Below are 17500 nucleotides of genomic sequence, written 5' to 3'. Positions count from 1 at the left end.
GTCTTCAGCCGTTTCTACAGCCTGAACACACACACACACACACACACACACACACACGTCTCTGCAGTTACGACCGGCATCATTTACACGTCTGAGATTACATTCAATTACAATTTTGATTCGATACTGATTATACATCAGGTACAGAACACACATATACACACAGAACTGTCAGTCGCTACATTACTGTAATATTACAGCTTACAGTTTGAAGTTTCACGTAAGGTTTTTATAGTAAAGTTATAATACTAACTTTTTAATTACATTCTTATGTTTCTACTCTAATTAGTTGTAATATAAAAATTTAAATGGTGACGTATTTATTCAAACACACATTAAACACTGAAGAGCAGATCTAGTCAAATATAATGAACATGTGATCTAGTGCATGTGTGTCTCAGAAGAGTGTCTTCTTCTGTAGAGTTTGTTCACTGAAAGGCTTTTCTGAGGTAAATGTGACGTTACGTGACATCATTGTTCTCCCGCTGTGTTAGTGACGGCTGAAACACTGACTGACGGATTACATGAGACATGATTGAGTTCAGGAAGTTGTTCTGAGTCTTTCAATATTCCTTCTGATGGTCATTGATGTTTATTTGCTGCTGTAACTAGTAGTAAAGAGGAAGAGATGATCGGTTCATCCGTCACACACATTAAACACAAACACACACACACGCTTACTGATGAAACTCACAGGATTTGAAACTGAGACTTTGTTTCATATCAAAAGTATCATAGATTACTCTGATGACTAGTGTGTTTCAGACTAGCGTGTTTCAGACTAGCGTGTGTTTCAGACTAGCGTGTTTCAGACTAGCGTGTGATTCAGACTAGCGTGTGTTTCAGACTAGCGTGTGTTTCAGACTAGCGTGTGTTTTAGACTAGACGGGCATTTCAGACTAGTGTGTTTCAGACTAGTGTGTGTTTCAGACTAGCGTGTGTTTCAGACTAGACGGGCGTTTCAGACTAGCGTGTGTTTCAGACTAGCGTGTGTTTCAAACACGCGTGCATTTCAGACTAGCGTGCTATTCAGACACGCGTGTGTTTCAGACTAGCGTGTCTCAGGGGGGCGCCAGAGTTCACAGGGGGGTGCGGGAGCGGATATGCTTTGAGGTGAATAAAGATGCATAAAATGTTCCACTAATAATTTTATATAAAAATATTTTTTTCAAAGTTTAAAAAAAATCATATGCTTACAATGCCGATTTCAATGACAATTTCCTTATTTCAAATGTAGGCGCGTTGCGCGTGGCAAGCGCGCTCATAATGTAAGAGACGCCGGCGCGACCACAACATTGCCCAACATCAAATGGCAAACGTAATACAAGCGGAACGAAACTGCTCGTTATTGTGTGGTTGAAGGACCGTTTATCAGTTTGGACCAGTGCAGTGCGAGCCGATCGTGATCATGTGACACTGTTACTACACAGCGCTAATAAGAGATCCGGTAAAGAAAGCATTTGAATTCGCCACTGAAGTAATAACATCGCTGCGAGATCTAGTGAGAAACATTCACCGTTATTAACGGATCAAACAGCGCTGACGTGGAAACCAGGAAGAAACATTGTGCCATGAATGAACTATCCAGTGTCCACAGATCAGCAACATTCACCATGGATTTACTGTAGTAACACTAACTGCACCCATGGAAGTTTGGCAGGAATAGTAGGCTATAATGCCTTCAAGTAACATTACGTCGGTTTTATTTTGACATTATGAATACAATTGCTGCCCTCAAATGTTAATCTGAAATAAAATAAACCTTTGTTTATAAGTACTACAATATTACATTTAATTTTTTCCAAGCAGCTGTTTTGTTTTATATGCTCATAAGAAGAGTGAATTATAGCTCTAGAATTGGATTCGGATTGTTAAATATGTACATGGGGGGGCCCCAAGGAAAAAGGTTGGGAACCACTGTTTTAGACTAGCGTGTGATTCAGACTAGCGTGTGATTCAGACTAGCGTGTGTTTCAGACTAGCGTGTGATTCAGACTAGCGTGTGACTCAAACACGCGTGCGTTTCAGACTAGTGTGTGTTTCAGACTAGCGTGCGTTTCAGACTAGCGTGTGTTTTAGACTAGTGTGTTTCAGACTAGTGTGTGATTCAAACACGCGTGCATTTCAGACTACCGTGTGATTCAGACTAGCGTGTGATTCAGACTAGCGTGTGTTTTAGACTAGCGTGTGTTTTAGACTAGCGTGTGATTCAGACTAGCGTGTGTTTCAGACTAGCGTGTGATTCAGACTAGCGTGTGATTCAGACTAGCGTGTGATTCAGACTAGCGTGTGTTTTAGACTAGCGTGTGATTCAGACTAGTGTGTGTTTCAGACTAGCGTGTGTTTTAGACTAGTGTGTGTTTCAGACTAGCGTGTGATTCAGACTAGTGTGTGTTTCAGACTAGTGTGTGTTTCAGACTAGCGTGTGATTCAGACTAGTGTGTGTTTCAGACTAGCGTGTGTTTTAGACTAGTGTGTGTTTCAGACTAGCGTGTGATTCAGACTAGTGTGTGTTTTAGACTAGTGTGTGTTTCAGACTAGCGTGTGATTCAGACTAGTGTGTGTTTCAGACTAGTGTGTGTGTGTGTTTTAGACTAGTGTGTGTTTTAGACTAGCGTGTGATTCAGACTAGTGTGTGTTTCAGACTAGCGTGTGTTTTAGACTAGTGTGTGTTTTAGACTAGCGTGTGATTCAGACTAGTGTGTGTTTCAGACTAGCGTGTGTTTTAGACTAGTGTGTGTTTCAGACTAGCGTGTGATTCAGACTAGTGTGTGATTCAGACTAGCGTGTGTTTTAGACTAGTGTGTGTTTCAGACTAGCGTGCGTTTCAGACTAGCGTGTGTTTTAGACTAGTGTGTGATTCAGACTAGTGTGTGTTTTAGACTAGCGTGTGATTCAGACTAGTGTGTGTTTTAGACTAGCGTGTGATTCAGACTAGTGTGTGTTTCAGACTAGCGTGCGTTTCAGACTAGCGTGTGTTTTAGACTAGTGTGTTTCAGACTAGTGTGTGATTCAAACACGCGTGCATTTCAGACTACCGTGTGATTCAGACTAGCGTGTGATTCAGACTAGCGTGTGATTCAGACTAGCGTGTTTCAGACTAGCGTGTTTCAGACTAGCGTGTTTCAGACTAGCGTGTGTTTTAGACTAGTGTGTTTCAGAATAGCGTGTGTTTCAGACTAGCGTGTTTCAGACTAGCGTGTGTTTTAGACTAGCGTGTGTTGTAGACTAGTGTGTTTCAGACTAGCGTGTGATTCAAACACGCGTGCATTTCAGACTACCGTGTGATTCAGACTAGCGTGTGATTCAGACTAGCGTGTGTTTTAGACTAGCGTGTGTTTTAGACTAGCGTGTGATTCAGACTAGCGTGTGATTCAGACTAGCGTGTGATTCAGACTAGCGTGTTTCAGACTAGCGTGTGTTTTAGACTAGTGTTTCAGAATAGCGTGTGTTTCAGACTAGCGTGTTTCAGACTAGCGTGTGTTTTAGACTAGTGTGTTTCAGACTAGCGTGTGTTGTAGACTAGTGTGTTTCAGACTAGCGTGTGATTCAAACACGCGTGCGTTTCAGACTAGCGTGTGTTTCAGACTAGCGTGCGTTTTAGACTAGTGTGTGATTCAGACTAGCGTGTGTTTTAGACTAGTGTGTTTCAGAATAGCGTGTGTTTCAGACTAGCGTGTTTCAGAATAGCGTGTTTCAGACTAGCGTGCGTTTCAGACTAGCGTGCGTTTTAGACTAGCGTGTGTTTCAGACTAGCGAGTGTTTCAGACTAGCGTGTGTTTCAGACTAGCGTGCGTTTTAGACTAGTGTGTTTCAGAATAGCGTGTTTCAGACTAGTGTGTGATTCAAACACGCGTGCGTTTCAGACTAGCGTGTTTCAGACTAGCGTGCGTTTTAGACTAGTGTGTTTCAGACTAGCGTGCTATTCAGACACGCGTGCGTTTCAGACTAGCGTGTGTTTTAGACTAGTGTTTCAGAATAGCGTGTTTCAGACTAGCGTGTGATTCAAACACACGTGCGTTTCAGACTAGCGTGTGTTTCAGACTAGCGTGCGATTCAAACACGCGTGCGTTTCAGACTAGCGTGTGTTTCAGACTAGCGTGTGTTTCAGACTAGCATGTTTCAGACTAGCTTGTGTTTTAGACTAGTGTGTTTCAGACTAGTGTGTGATTCAAACACGCGTGCATTTCAGACTACCGTGTGATTCAGACTAGCGTGTGATTCAGACTAGCGTGTGTTGTAGACTAGCATGTGATTCAGACTAGCGTGTGTTTCAGACTAGTGTGTGATTCAGACTAGCGTGTGTTTTAGACTAGCGTGTGATTCAGACTAGTGTGTGTTTCAGACTAGCGTGTGTTTTAGACTAGTGTGTGATTCAGACTAGCGTGTATTTTAGACTAGTGTGTGTTTCAGACTAGCGTGCGTTTCAGACTAGCGTGCGTTTTAGACTAGTGTGTGATTCAGACTAGTGTGTGTTTTAGACTAGTGTGTGATTCAGACTAGTGTGTGTTTCAGACTAGCGTGCGTTTCAGACTAGCGTGTGTTTTAGACTAGTGTGTTTCAGACTAGTGTGTGATTCAAACACGCGTGCATTTCAGACTACCGTGTGATTCAGACTAGCGTGTGATTCAGACTAGCGTGTGTTTTAGACTAGCGTGTGATTCAGACTAGCGTGTGATTCAGACTAGCGTGTGATTCAGACTAGCGTGTTTCAGACTAGCGTGTTTCAGACTAGCGTGTGTTTTAGACTAGTGTGTTTCAGAATAGCATGTGTTTCAGACTAGCGTGTTTCAGACTAGCGTGTGTTTTAGACTAGTGTGTTTCAGACTAGCGTGTTTCAGACTAGCGTGTGTTTTAGACTAGTGTGTTTCAGACTAGCGTGTGATTCAAACACGCGTGCGTTTCAGACTAGCGTGTGTTTCAGACTAGCGTGCGTTTTAGACTAGTGTGTGATTCAGACTAGCGTGTGTTTTAGACTAGTGTGTTTCAGAATAGCGTGTGTTTCAGACTAGCGTGTGTTTTAGACTAGTGTGTGTTTTAGACTAGTGTGTTTCAGACTAGCGTGTGATTCAAACACGCGTGCGTTTCAGACTAGCGTGTGTTTCAGACTAGCGTGCGTTTTAGACTAGTGTGTGATTCAGACTAGCGTGTGTTTTAGACTAGTGTGTTTCAGAATAGCGTGTGTTTCAGACTAGCGTGTTTCAGAATAGCGTGTTTCAGACTAGTGTGCGTTTCAGACTAGCGTGCGTTTCAGACTAGCGTGCGTTTTAGACTAGCGTGTGTTTCAGACTAGCGTGTGTTTCAGACTAGCGTGCGTTTTAGACTAGTGTGTTTCAGAATAGCGTGTTTCAGACTAGTGTGTGATTCAAACACGCGTGCGTTTCAGACTAGCGTGTTTCAGACTAGCGTGCGTTTTAGACTAGTGTGTTTCAGAATAGCGTGTTTCAGACTAGCGTGTTGCCTTTGGCTTGCTCAGTTGGGGATATTTTGGGGATATTTAATTTAATTTTATCAATCAATAAATTCCTCTTGAAACAAACTTTGTTGTATTATTTTAATTTAATACTGTGAAGCTGCTTTGATGCAATCTGTATTGTGAAAAGCGCTATACAAATAAACTTGACTTGACTTGACTTGACTAGCGTGCTATTCAGACACGCGTGCGTTTCAGACTAGCGTGTGTTTTAGACTAGTGTGTTTCAGAATAGCGTGTTTCAGACTAGCGTGTGATTCAAACACACGTGCGTTTCAGACTAGCGTGTGTTTCAGACTAGCGTGCGTTTCAGACTAGCGTGCGATTCAAACACGCGTGCGTTTCAGACTAGCGTGTGTTTCAGACTAGCATGTTTCAGACTAGCGTGTGTTTCAGACTAGCGTGTGTTTCAGACTAGTGCGTGTTTCAGACTAGCGTGTTTTAGACTAGTGTGTTTCAGACTAGCGTGTGTTTCAGACTTGCGTGTGATTCAGACTAGCGTGTGTTTCAGACTAGCGTGTGTTTCAGACTAGCGTGTGTTTCAAACACGTGTGCATTTCAGACTAGCGTGTGATTCAGACAAGCGTGTGTTTCAGACTAGCGTGTGTTTCAGACCTGCGTGTGATTCAAACACGCGTGCATTTCAGACTAGCGTGTGATTCAGACTAGCGTGTGTTTCAGACTAGCGTGTGATTCAAACACACGTGCATTTCAGACTAGCGTGTGATTCAGACTAGCATGTTTCAGAACGATCAAACGTGTTCAGCGCCGCACCTTCTTCTTGTTGTCGATGTCGGAAGCTTCAGACATGTCGGTGACGTCAGTGATTTCTGAGATCTCGGTGACGTCGTCCTCTGTGATCTGAAACACAGAGATGATGTAAGAGTATGGAAGGCCAAATGGGTCATAATTCGCCATTAACAAAACAGCGTATTTTGCAGCGTTTTAGACGATAATACACCGCAAAATACGCGTTTTGTAGTACAAGTGGCGTAAATTATGATGTTTTCACCACAGAACTGCCGTTAATGTACTGTAGCTCAACACACTTCAATACTGTGGTGATTTTAACGGCGGTTCTGCGGTGAAAACGGTGTAAGTTTCGCCGCTCCGGATCCGCTGATGAACCTGTCCTGATCCGCTCACCTTCTTCCTGATGCTGTTGTCCCGTCCCTCGGGATCACCGGGATCCTCCGACAGCGTCTGAGAGATGATGGGCTTCACGTCTGAGTTCAGCTCTTTACCATCCAGCGCTAGAGAGAGAGAGAGAGATTAATCAATCATGATTCGTGTGTGTGTGTGAGTCTGTATGTGTGTGGGTGTGTGTTTACCGCTGTCCAGATCTTCATCATTCTCATCTTCTCCTGCTTGTATGCTCATCTCTCCAGCCTCCATGTGCTTCTTAAATGACTCCAGCTGCTCTGTAACACACAATCAGTCAAATAATCATTCATGAGTCACATGATCATTCATGACAGTCACATGATCATTCCTGTCAGTCACATAATCATTCATGAGTCACATGATCATTCATGACAGTCACATGATCATTCCTGTCAGTCACATAAGGCTTGTTCGACTTCATACAGCTCTGCGCAGACCGATCGGCGGTTGACTTGAAGCAGTGCATGCCGGTTAGAAATGTTGTCCGACTTGATACAGCGCCGACGCCACGTGACTGTGACATATGACATCAAAGTACCGCGAGAGCATTTCGAGAGTAGCCGGAGAACTCAGCCAGCGCAGCTTCTCAAGAGCGGCTGCACTGGGCTGCAGGAGGGCTGATGACGACACAGCTGTCCCACGATTGGCCGGATTCACCGCATGACAACGATCACGTGTGTTTCGTGTTTATTCGAACACCCTTTAGTTACTCTAAAGCTCACAAATCAGTTTTTTATAACAGTAAACACTCTTTTCATGTCGTATGTTATATTGTGTCATGTTTATCAAATTAAAACTGATTAAAAAACGTATAGACTCCACTTCATTAATAGTAGCAATTATGTTGAACTGTATTCTTGTTCAAACAGACGCTGTATGAAGCAGTACATAAAGTAGGCCTATTGAATGAAAATGTCTCTGAAAATCTGTGTATTATTTGGCCAATATTACATTTATTTCACTTCAGCTGTGGTAAAGTACGCGAACACCACGTGAGTGGTCACTACGGGAACCAGAAAGTGTCCGACTTCACGTCTCCGTTTGCAGCTCCTCCCCGCCTGCACGCGGCTACTCTCGCCGATCGGTTACATCCAGCCGCAGCCGATGTCGAACACACCTACTATCATTCATGAGTCACATGATCATTCATGACAGTCACATGATCATTCCTGTCAGTCACATGCATCAGCTTCAACAATAGGCTTGTTTGAGATGCACATGCAGTGGAGAGTAGGCGCTGCAGTGAGAGGAGGAGTGGAAACAGTGCAGCAGGATGGACAGATCACTGAACTTCTCTCTTCTCCCAGTGGATCTGACACCTGTGAGATCAGGTGGATATCGCGGGACTCACGCTTGTGCACGGTGTTGCTAATAAACTGGATGTAATTTAAGTTCTGTTGTTTTTATATGAAAATAAATATAATGAACAAGACACCTAGGGCCCTATTTTAACGATCTAAGCGCACAGCGCAAGTTCACTTAGGGCGTGTCCAAATCCACTTTTGCTAGTTTAACAATGGGATAAATGGTCGGTGCTCCTGGCGCTGGTCTAAAAGGGTTGTTCCTATTCTCCTAATGAGTAATGGGTGTGTTTTGGGACTTACGTGCGTTAAAACAATCAGAGTCTCATCTCCCATTCCCTTTAAATGGCAGTTCCCACGCACCATGGAGGATTCGCTATTTACATGACGGACTTTGATAGTGGAAAGACCGAACACGTCTCAGAGCGCAAACGGATCTGCTCGTGCGCGAGGTTAAAGTGCGCAAGCAGAACATCTACGGGACAAGCCGGATTCACCATATCTTTATGGACACAATAATAATCTTTTACATTGTAATCCTTTTATTTTAAATATTTGTCATGTTTGTGTGCTGCTGCGCGTCCCTGTTTGTGTAATAAGCAGAGTGTGTGTGTAATAAGCAGAGTGTGTGTGTCATAAGCAGAGTGTGTGTGTAATAAGCAGAGTGTAGTGCATTGTGGACCCGCCTATAGGCGCACATTACTAACGCGCTCTTTAAATAACAAAAAAATATATTGCGCCATTGACTTTAGACCAGGTTTCAGTTGATCAATGGCTCAGTCTATTTCTGTCCCTCAAAATAGCAACGCTATAATGCGCCAGAACACACACCTCGTTCTCAGACCAGCAGCCCATGGACACAAATGGGCGCAAATGCATTTGCTATTTAAACAACGTGGCGCAGGACGTGAAAATGATGACTGCGTCGGGCTGAAAAGATGTTGCGCCGGGTGTAAGATAGGGCCCTTAAAGTACTTGTTATTTGATTCCATTCCAAATACGTGTTTATCAATCATTTTTACTTTAATACAGACATATGTGTATATATATATATTTTTTTTATAAAATGACATCACATATACCATATAGAGATCACACTGTCAGAAAGTTTGGGAATATTCGCTCTCACTCATAATTTATAAACATAAAAACATGATATCAGAGTTTTAAAATCAAACATTTTAAAAGAGAACAATACATCACGATTGTTTAAACCAATGAGCATTGAGCTGAGTCGTCAGCAAGTCGTTTCCCATCATGCTTTGATCATCAGTCGGTGGAGAGCAGAGTCCGACACGGCCGCCTTGCGCTCGCTAGAGTCAGCGTGACATCAGAGCCAGGCGGACCGCACTCGGACACACTACTAACCGGCGTCTCGCGGTGATCGGCTCTGCTCATCTCAAACAAGCCTAAAGTTTGTCAAAGGGGCTCGTGATGACATGAGGCTGATATGAATACAGAAAACACTAATCACACTTTAGTATGCAAATATCACACTGACGTCATCACTCCCTTTAACCCTGCAAGTTATGATAATCAAGTTTTTATTTTGGAGGAATATTGGTGAAATTCTGTAAACTTCTATCCACAAAAATGATGGAAACATGCATATGTAAATGAAGTGAACCGTGTGCACATTATATTCCACATGTGTGTTAAACTCGCATCATTTACTGTGAACCGACACGCTCTGAAAACATGCCGTTATCATGAACAGAGCATCAAAATTTCATCTTTAATTGTGATTAATGTGCGCCGTGTTGGTTTGACTTCAGTGTTAAACTGGCGTTAATGACGTACTCTGCTCCACTTCAGGCTTCAGACGCTTGTTTTTGATGAGGATCTTGCGTTTGAGGTCGTTGGGCGACGGCAGCTGCTGCCCCGCTTCAATCTGAAACACAACATCTACACATTCAGCCAGCAGTGTGTGTGTGTGTGTGGAGGAGTGTGTGTGTGTGGAGGAGTGTGTGTGTGTGTGTGTGTGTGTGTGTGTGTGTGTGTGAGGAGGAGTGTGTGTGAGTGTGTGTGTGGAGGAGGAGTGTGAGGGCAGTGGAATACACTGATCCAGATCTGTGTGTGTGTGTGTAGAGGAGGAGTGTGAGGTCAGTGGAATACACTGATCCAGATCTGTGTTTGTGTGTGTGTGTGTGTGTGTGTGTGTGTGTGTGTGTGTGTGTGTGTGTGTGTGTGTGTGTGTGTGTGTGTGTGTGTGTGTGTGTGTGTGTGTGTGTGTGTGTGTGTGTGTGTGTGAAAACAGGAGCTCACGTACTGGGAATCCCTCCAGCGGCTGCTTGAGTAACAACTCTCCGAAGATCTCCTCACAGTATCTGGCCATCTTATACTGCTGCGGTTTACTGCAACACACACACACACACACACACACAGCTGTGAGCGCCGCCGCTCGTCCACACACACACACACACACACACACACACACACACACACCGGACGCTCTTTACCTGCAGTGGTTCTCAAAGGACAGAATAACAGGATAATCAGACGTTGTGAACGCTGTTTCCTTTATGGCTTGAATTACGTCCTGTTACACAAACAAACAAACAAACAAACAAACAAACACACACACACACACACAAACAGCACATCAGACTCACAGAAAAACAGATTATGTCACCATGTACTGATGAACAAAAACATTTCACTGCAATCATCATTTAGTTATTATTACTGGAAATTCAATCAAAAAGCAGTTTCTATATTAAATGAAGATGCCTGGGAAATATAATTTTATTTGGATCTTGATGAACTCAAAACAAAAGATCAGATGATTCAGATCAAACGAATTAATCACATTATGAACAAACTAAAGACTCAAAACAGCCTAACTAATATTTTTTTATATGCATACAGAAATGATTAACATCAAGGCTATACTGATATACTACTATACAACTATACTGATATACTACTATACTGATATACTGATATACTACTATACTGATATACAACTATACTGATATACAACTATACTACTATACTGATATACAACTATACTACTATACTGATATACAACTATACTGATATACAACTATACTACTATACTGATATACAACTATACTGATATACAACTATACTACTATACTGATATACAACTATACTGATATACAACTATACTACTATACTGATATACAACTATACTGATATACAACTATACTACTATACTGATATACAACTATACTACTATACTGATATACAACTATACTGATATACAACTATACTACTATACTGATATACAACTATACTGATATACAACTATACAACTATACTGATATACAACTATACTGATATACAACTATACTGATATACTACTATACTGATATACTACTATACTGATATACAACTATACTACTATATTGATATACTATTATAATGATATACTACTATACTATTATACTGATATACTACTATACTGATATACTAATATACTTCTATACTGATATACTACTATACTGATATAATACTATACTACTATACTGATACACTACTATACTGATACACTACTATACTACTATACAGATATACTGATATACTGATATACAACTATACTGATATACAACTATACTGATATACAACTATACTGATATACTGATATATAGCTATAGTGATATAATACTATACTGACATACAACTATACTGATATACTGATATACTACTATATAGCTATAGTGATATAATACTATACTGATATACTACTATACTATTATACTGATATACTACTATACTACTATACAGATATACTACTATACTGATATACAACTATACTGATATACTGATATATAGCTATAGTGATATAATACTATACTGATATACAACTATACTGATATACTGATATATAGCTATAGTGATATAATACTATACTGATATACTACTATACTATTATACTGATATACTACTATACTACTATACAGATATACTACTATACTGATATACAATTATACTACTATACTGATATACTGATATACTACTATACTATTATACTGATAAACAACTATACTACTATACTGATATACTACTATACTGATATACTACTATACTGATATACTACTATACTACCATACTATTATACTGATATACTGATATACTACTATACCGATATACTACTATACTGATATACTACTATACTGATATAATACTATACTTCTATACTGATACACTACTATACTGATACACTACTATACTACTATACAGATATACTGATATACTGATATACAACTATACTGATATACAACTATACTGATATACAACTATACTGATATACAACTATACTGATATACTGATATATAGCTATAGTGATATAATACTATACTGACATACAACTATACTGATATACTGATATACTACTATATAGCTATAGTGATATAATACTATACTGATATACTACTATACTATTATACTGATATACTACTATACTACTATACAGATATACTACTATACTGATATACAACTATACTGATATACTGATATATAGCTATAGTGATATAATACTATACTGATATACAACTATACTGATATACTGATATATAGCTATAGTGATATAATACTATACTGATATACTACTATACTATTATACTGATATACTACTATACTACTATACAGATATACTACTATACTGATATACAATTATACTACTATACTGATATACTGATATACTACTATACTATTATACTGATAAACAACTATACTACTATACTGATATACTACTATACTGATATACTACTATACTGATATACTACTATACTACCATACTATTATACTGATATACTGATATACTACTATACCGATATACTACTATACTGATATACAACTATACTGATATACCGATATACTACTATACTACTATACTGATATACTACTACACTGATATATAACTATACTGATATACTGATAAACAACTATACTACTATACTGATAAACAACTATACTACTATACTGATAAACAACTATACTACTATACTGATATACCTCTATACTGATATACTACTATACTACCATACTATTATACTGATGTACTATTATACTACCATACTATTATACTGATATACTACTATACTGACATACTACTATACTGATATACTACTATACTGATATACTACTATACTACTATACTGATATACTACTATACCGATATACTACTATACTGATATACAACTATACTGATATACTACTATACTACTATACTGATATACTACTATACTGATAAACAACTATACTACTATACTGATATACTACCATACTGATATACTACCATACTGATATACTACCATACTGATATACTACCATACTGATATACTACCATACTGATATACTACTATACTGACATACTACTATACTGTTATACTGATATACTACTATACTGATATACTATTATACTACTATACTGATATACTAACATACTGATATACTACTATACTGATATACTGCTATACTGATATACTACTATACTGATATACTACTATACTATTATACTGATATACTACTATACTGATATACTGAATACTGAGTATACTACTATACTGATATACTACTATACTATTCTACTGATATACTACTATACTGATATACTACTATAGTGATATACTGAATACTGATAAACTACTATACTGATATACTACTATACTATTCTACTGATGTGCTACTATACTGATATACTACTATACTGATATACTATACTGATATACTATTATACTGATATACTACTATACTGATATACTGATATACTGATATACTACTATACCGATATACTACTATAGTCAAGTTTATTTGTATAGCGCTTTTCACAATACAAGATTGTATCAAAGCAGCTTCACAGTATTAAATTAAAATAATACAACAAAGTTTTTTCAAGAGGAATTTATTGATTGATAAAATTAAATTAAATAACCCCAAAATATCCCCAACTACTATACTGATATACTACTATACTGATATACAACTATACTGATATAATACTATACTGATATACTATTATACTGATATACTACTATATTATTATACCGATATACTACTATACTGATATACAACTATACTGATATACTGATATACCGATATACTACTATACTACTATACTGATATACTACTATACTGATATACAACTATACTGATATACTGATATACTACTATACTGATAAACAACTATACTACTATACTGATAAACAACTATACTACTATACTGATAAACAACTATACTACTATACTGATATACTACTATACTACCATACTATTATACTGATGTACTACTATACTACCATACTATTATACTGATGTACTACTATACTGACATACTACTATACTGATATACTACTATACTGATATACTACTATACTGATATACTACTATACTGATATACTATTATACTATTATACTGATATACTAACATACTGATATACTACTATACTGATATACAACTATACTACTATACTGATATACCGATATACTACTATACTGATATACTGATATACTACTATACTGATATACTACTATACTGATATACTGATATACTACTATACTGATATACTACTATACCGATATACTACTATACTGATATACTACTATACTAATATACTGATATACTACTATACTACTATACTGATATACTACTATACTGATAAACAACTATACTACTATACTGATATACTACTATACTACTATACTGATATACTACCATACTATTATACTGATATACTACTATACTGATATACTACTATACTGATATACTACTATACTTATATACTATTATACTGATATACTAACATACTGATATACTACTATACTACTATACTGATATACCGATATACTACTATACTGATATACTGATATACTACTATACTGATATACAACTATACTGATATACTACTATACTGATATACTACTATACCGATATACTACTATACTGATATACTACTATACTGATATACTACTATACTGATAAACAACTATACTACTATACTGATATACTACTATACTGATATACTACCATACTATTATACTGATATACTACTATACTGACATACTACTATACTGTTATACTGATATACTACTATACTACTATACTATTATACTACTATACTGATATACTAACATACTGATATACTATTATACTGATATACTGCTATACTGATATACTACTATACTGATATACTGCTATACTGCTATACTGATATACTACTATACTGATATACTACTATACTATTATACTGATATACTACTATACTGATATACAACTATACTGATATACTGATATACTATTATACTGATATACAACTATACTGATATAATACTATACTGATATACTATTATACTGATATACTACTATATTATTATACCGATATACTACTATACTGATATACAACTATACTGATATACTGATATACCGATATACTACTATACTACTATACTGATATACTACTATACTGATATACAACTATACTGATATACTGATATACTACTATACTGATAAACAACTATACTACTATACTGATAAACAACTATACTACTATACTGATAAACAACTATACTACTATACTGATATACTACTATACTACCATACTATTATACTGATGTACTACTATACTACCATACTATTATACTGATGTACTACTATACTGACATACTACTATACTGATATACTACTATACTGATATACTACTATACTGATATACTATTATACTATTATACTGATATACTAACATACTGATATACTACTATACTGATATACAACTATACTACTATACTGATATACCGATATACTACTATACTGATATACTGATATACTACTATACTGATATACTACTATACTGATATACTGATATACTACTATACTGATATACTACTATACCGATATACTACTATACTGATATACTACTATACTAATATACTACTATACTACTATACTGATATACTACTATACTGATAAACAACTATACTACTATACTGATATACTACTATACTACTATACTGATATACTACCATACTATTATACTGATATACTACTATACTGATATACTACTATACTGTAGTGTTGTCACGGTACCAAAATTTCAGTATTCGGTACCGATACCAGTGAAAATCCACGGTTCTCGATACCAATTTCGGTACCAAAGCTTAATTTAGATTAAATTTACATAATTATATTAAAGTGTATATCACAAAGATGGAAACTGTACTATTAAAAACACTTTACAATAAGATTCCATTTGTTAGATAACATTAGATAAAATGACCTAACAAAAAAAACAATAGTTATATACTGTCGCAATTATTCTCCTTTAGGGGTTAATTTAAAAATACATTTTTAAAATCAAAAGTTAACATTATTTGTGTTAACATTATTTAATGCACAATGAATGAAGTGAACAAACATGACCAATCAAGTGTTTTGTATTAAATAACATTCACAAACATTAATTAATGTTGTAAAAATATATTGTTCACTCAATGTGTTATGTTAGATAACGCATTAAGTGATGTTAATGAATGGTATCTTATTGTAGCATTACCAAACTATACAGGAGATTAAATGTTTTATTTGACTTGACTATACTTTTATTTAATCCAAAACCTGCTAAGAGTTATCCAGCCAAGAATAAGACTAGAACTGCTTTTCTGACGGACTGATATTAATGACGGCTTTTTATTTCTCATCTCCATAAATATATCTAGTAGTAAAGCTAATGCAAGGGCTAGAAATCAATTAATAGGCCTATGTCACACTTCCTCGTCGTCATGGAGAGCGCCGTTCGCACAAGCGTCTGTACTCCCGTGGCGTCTGTCGTTGCTATGCATCCATGAACACACATGGAAAAGCGAGCGCGCCGCTTCTATTATGAGCGCGCTTGCCGCGCGCCATTTGAAATAACGTATCTGCACGCGCAAAAACATCAGCACCACATCAGCAGCAGCACCGCCGGTCGCCATCAGCACTTTTATGAAGAGGACGCAACTGCACGCGCTTCGGGCATGCACGCGCATCAAGTACCGGGTTAGAGAAAACCTGGTACCGTGACGTTTAAAAAAAAAATAGTACCGACTTGGTACCGAAGTACCGGGTCTTTTGACAACACTACTATACTGATATACTACTATACTTATATACTATTATACTGATATACTAACATACTGATATACTACTATACTACTATACTGATATACCGATATACTACTATACTGATATACTGATATACTACTATACTGATATACAACTATACTGATATACTACTATACTGATATACTACTATACCGATATACTACTATACTGATATACTACTATACTGATAAACAACTATACTGATAAACAACTATACTACTATACTGATATACTACTATACTGATATACTACCATACTATTATACTGATATACTACTATACTGACATACTACTATACTGTTATACTGATATACTACTATACTACTATACTATTATACTACTATACTGATATACTAACATACTGATATACTACTATACTGATATACTGCTATACTGATATACTACTATACTGATATACTGCTATACTGCTATACTGATATACTACTATACTGATATACTACTA

General features: G+C 37.0%; 1 protein-coding gene across 13 annotated transcripts in view; it reads right to left on the bottom strand.

Annotated features, from left to right (window-relative positions):
• Positions 1-17500, bottom strand: part of plcb4b (phospholipase C, beta 4b) — a 103967-nt gene that overhangs the window by 35886 nt on the left and 50581 nt on the right. For all 13 annotated transcript variants that reach the window (XR_014200163.1, XR_014200164.1, XM_082147127.1 and 10 more), the window contains 7 exons: positions 10398-10477; positions 10208-10292; positions 9739-9829; positions 6805-6894; positions 6620-6726; positions 6248-6334; positions 1-21 (listed from right to left, as the gene is read on the bottom strand). The exon at positions 1-21 is cut by the window's left edge and continues 130 nt beyond it. Coding sequence is in view for 11 of the 13 variants with exons in the window: in XM_082147127.1 (XP_082003253.1) it covers positions 1-21; positions 6248-6334; positions 6620-6726; positions 6805-6894; positions 9739-9829; positions 10208-10292; positions 10398-10477 (561 nt within the window). In the remaining 2 variants the exon portion in view is untranslated. The remainder of the gene's footprint in view (positions 22-6247; positions 6335-6619; positions 6727-6804; positions 6895-9738; positions 9830-10207; positions 10293-10397; positions 10478-17500) is intronic.

This window comes from Leuciscus leuciscus, assembly GCF_965113295.1.
Source record: "Leuciscus leuciscus genome assembly, chromosome: 19".
NCBI lineage: Eukaryota > Metazoa > Chordata > Actinopteri > Cypriniformes > Leuciscidae > Leuciscus > Leuciscus leuciscus.
The sequence above is the reverse complement of the archived record's forward strand: the minus strand, read 5'-3'. Positions and strand labels throughout refer to the sequence as shown.